The sequence below is a fragment of the Limulus polyphemus genome, unplaced genomic scaffold, assembly GCF_000517525.1.
Source record: "Limulus polyphemus unplaced genomic scaffold, Limulus_polyphemus-2.1.2 Scaffold2781, whole genome shotgun sequence".
Taxonomy (NCBI): Eukaryota; Metazoa; Arthropoda; class Merostomata; order Xiphosura; family Limulidae; genus Limulus; species Limulus polyphemus.
Window position 1 is genome coordinate 141,011 of NW_013668391.1, and position 4,090 is coordinate 145,100.

General features: G+C 33.4%; 1 protein-coding gene across 1 annotated transcript in view; it reads right to left on the minus strand.

Moving 5' to 3' along the window:
• Window positions 1-631: 631 nt before the first annotated feature.
• Window positions 632-4,090, minus strand: part of LOC106467891 (dentin sialophosphoprotein-like) — a 6,625-nt gene continuing 3,166 nt past the window's right edge. The window contains exon 2 of the mRNA XM_013928274.2: window positions 632-3,258. Coding sequence (XP_013783728.1) covers window positions 1,960-3,258 — 1,299 coding nt within the window. The 3' untranslated portion in view covers window positions 632-1,959. The remainder of the gene's footprint in view (window positions 3,259-4,090) is intronic.

The window sequence follows — 4,090 nt, forward strand, 5'->3', positions numbered from 1 at the left end:
GTATCGAGAAAGAATAAACTGGTTTAATCAATAAAGGACTTGTATCACTGAAGTTCCTCGGAAAGAATTTCCACCGGAAATTAACAAACAAACAGATACCTAACGATACGTTAACATTGTCTTAGAGATAAATCGCTAATAAATGGGTATTTAGGTAAAAATAATTATCGTAATGTACTCATAAAAGAATTTGTTTAGAAACAAATGTTTTTCACATGTACCTTTGGCTTGTGTTTTTTTACTGAACAATTCACTGCATGCACGTTTTATAGAAACTTGATTTAGCATATTATCTTAAATCAGAGTTTGAAATATCTGTAAGTGTCTGATGAAAGTATTAGTTGATAACTTAAAAAATGTAAACCTTCCTTTGTTTTAAGTCTAACTGAATCCCATACCCTAGTTTTTGTGTAGGTGACATCATGAACTTTAAACTTCTAAGTTTGAAAAGTAATAATAATTACGATTAATTATTTTTATCACAAAATTTAAGATAATGAAATAAAACAATGAAGAAAATATGTTACAGTTTTAATTATGCTTGCGTAAGCCGTCACGTTCAAATGCAATATTCATACGCTTTTACATTCGAAGTTGCGTGTTCATCGACACATTTAAGCAATCAAAACAATAGATTTCGGAATGTAACTTTATTAAACTACGATGAATATACAAATCGGGTTTACTTGTCTAGTTGTGAAGTTCACAAACTAACATGTGCTACACTGAATAGTTAATAAAGTCCGCACCAAAATGTAGTTCTCATTACGTGCCTAATAAAATAACTTGAGAAGTTTTATTGGTAACACGATGATTTCAGAATATCATCAAAGATCCTTCGTCATAGATACGAACATTGAAACAAAAGTATTACAGTAACAAAATTCGTACAAAGCTTTAGTGGAAAAAAATTGTTTTAAATATTTATTGTTGTAGTTATTGTAAAATTTCAGAAAAGTTAAATGAATTATTGTGAATAGGTTTTCCACTGATTTATTTAAGCCTAACAACAGTTCTCGTTCATAAGTGTTACAATCTTCACCTGGTGTCATAGATATAATCCGAATAGAAATATTTCTGTCCAAAATAGACAATGATAATTATTTTATAATAAATGACTTCAAACACAAGTTACTTTCTAAAACATATGATAATGTTGTTTTTTTTCGGAAATTATATATATATATATTCATGCATATTCTGGATATATATATATATTTATTTATTTATAATTTCGATTAAACACTTTACAGTTATGAACACGAAACTTTTGTATAATACGATTAGCGCCCTCTATCGGAACAAGATTTTACTAAAACGTTCGAATATTTATGCAGACGAAATGTTTTCCATTAACGAAAAAAAAAATATTCACAATAGAAAATAATGGTTTCTTTAAGAGTTTTAATAGAATATTCAAGGGGAGGTTTTAAAATATAACTTATTACCAGAAACTCTGAAATTTTGACACTTCGCACAGTAAATGTTTACAATACCGTCACCATTAAACAAAATACAATAAGTATATAGATTTACAAACAAGCTCTGTAGTAGAACAGGACGGGAGAATGTGGAAAACAGGACGGAGATGTTAACGAATATTATTACTTGTAAATTTAAAACCATAAATATTTAATAAACGTTTTCTCCGTCACGAAATAGGTGCAAAACTTTGCTACTGTTTATATACAATGAAGAGGACGGATTACGTTTCATTAAAATGGTTAAGCTTACATAACCTTTGTTTTTCTCTGTGAAAATATAATTATAAACAAAAGTTGATATATAACCTTTTGTTTCTCACAATAGAAGATTAGATGTGATAGAACTAAAAATATATACGTTAATCGCTATACAGGTAGTCAACGTTCGTGCTAAGACACACCTCTGTGTATAATCTATCAAATATCATATAATAATGTTCAGTTGACGTGTTTGTTGCTATGGAAACTTCGTTATTCAAGCCGATGTAGTGTTTTGTTCTTCTTCATTGGCTTCGACTTTCTGCGATTCTGTGTTAGTTATGTCTGAATCTTTTTCTCTCATCAAATCGTGTGGATTGCCCTCAAGCTCCGAGTTCTCCTCCTGAGAAGTCACATCAGATGAATTATCTTCAGGCTCAGACCAGTTATGCTTACTAGGTTCGTCAAATGAATCATCTTCAGGGTCTGAGCTATTCTTCTTATGAGTCATTTCAAATGAGGTGGCTTTAGACTCAAATGTGTCTTCTTCATTAGCAGATGAGCTATCTGCATGGTACGAAGTGCCTTCGTCACTAGCCTTCTCAGGAGTGTTATCCTCTTCACCAATTACGTCAGAAGGATCGTCTTTCGAACCCGGAACATTCATTTCGGTAGCTGAGTTGTCAGTTTTTTTGTTTTTTTTCGCTTCATCTTTCATCATATTTGATACATCAGCAACATGTGTACTTTCAGTCCAATGTTCATCTAATTTCCAAATATTGGCGGTAATATCCTTGGATTGAGTTGTTCCATTTTCATTTTCCATCCCATTGTCAGCAACCATGGACAGATCTTCGTTTTCGGTCTTTGGTACATTTTCCAAGGTTTCTATTGAAGGAATACTCGTTGTTTTTGGTTTGCTTTTCATATTTGACTCATCATGTTTTTCATATTGACGATTATCTGGTAATTTCGTCGTGCCATATTTTAGGGGCTGGTCTGGGATCTTTGTAGCCACTAAATCCCGAACTGGACTTGTTGAATTGTCTGAATCTTGAATTGGAGGTGATGTAAAGTTGGATTTCTTATTCAAAGCCGATTGAAAGTCTCCTTCAGCATCTTCCAAAATCAATTTTTGGTCTTCAGCGTGAGCATCTTCCTTACTTTCGGTAACAGTAACATTTTCATCAGATTCTTTCACAGGGTCCGATTTTTTTCGAGGTTCAACAATAGTTTCAGTCTTTCTAGTTATTTTATCTTCTGAACCATTGTTTGTAGCCATGCTGCCAATAAGGGCATCTTCCGATCGTTCTGAGCCCGTTTTCTCTAGTTGGTCAATATTAGGTGTGGTCGAATCATCATCCAGCGATTTGACATCTAGGATCGGTTCATGTACATTGGGGTTATCCCCTGCTGATTCGTTCGTGGAACGAATTCCACCTTCCAACGTTGCGGAAGCTATTGTTGTCAAATCTTCCATATTTAATGTCGTCGTAGTTTTTTCTACTGGAGCGCCATCTGTACTTATCAGAAAGATGACGTACAAAAAAGGGAATAGCCAAGTCACGATCATTTTCTGTGAAAGATAAAATCAAATCTAGATTGTGAGTAGAGTAGGTAGTGTTTTTTATTGCGGCACGAGCTATTGTTTCATACAAAAATATGTTCGAGTCCAATATTACAAGGTTTTATACAAGGAACATGTTACCATCTCTTTTTAGAATGTCACTGTCATTCCGTCATCATAAGGTACAAGTGTCTTTTTCATCTGCTGGCTAGGCAGTCCAACCTCTTTCGTCTCGTTTAATAACGTTCAGAAAAAAAAAGCCGGATAAAGTTAAGAAAACACAGAATACTAAAGTGTTAGATACCATCTGTGAGAACGGACATTTTAATTATTGGCTAATGATTTACAGGACTAGATACTAGCAAAAGGAGGACGGAAATGAATCATAAAAAGTAATCAGTTTCAGGTAAAAGGCTTCATTGCGACCTAATAAGATTGAAGAAATTAATTCATACTATCATGGGTAGAGAAACTGAAGTCTTGAATACGATTTGGCTCTATGTAGGACAAGGTCAATAAGGAAATATTCTGTGTAGTTGGAACCGTTGAACACACCCTAAACACCATTCCCGTTTTAGCCACACAAAAACTCTGTAAACATCATTACATTCAAACTGGTCTAACAACTGTCGGTTATTTAACCACACAAAAACTCTGTAAACATCATTACATAAAAACTGGTCTAACAACTGTCGGTTATTTAACCACACAAAAACTCTACAAACATCATTACATTCAAACTGGTCTACCAATTTGTCGGTTTTTTAGCCACACAAAAATTCTGTAAACATCATTACATTCAAACTGGTCTAACAACTGTCGGTTTTTTAGCCACACAAAA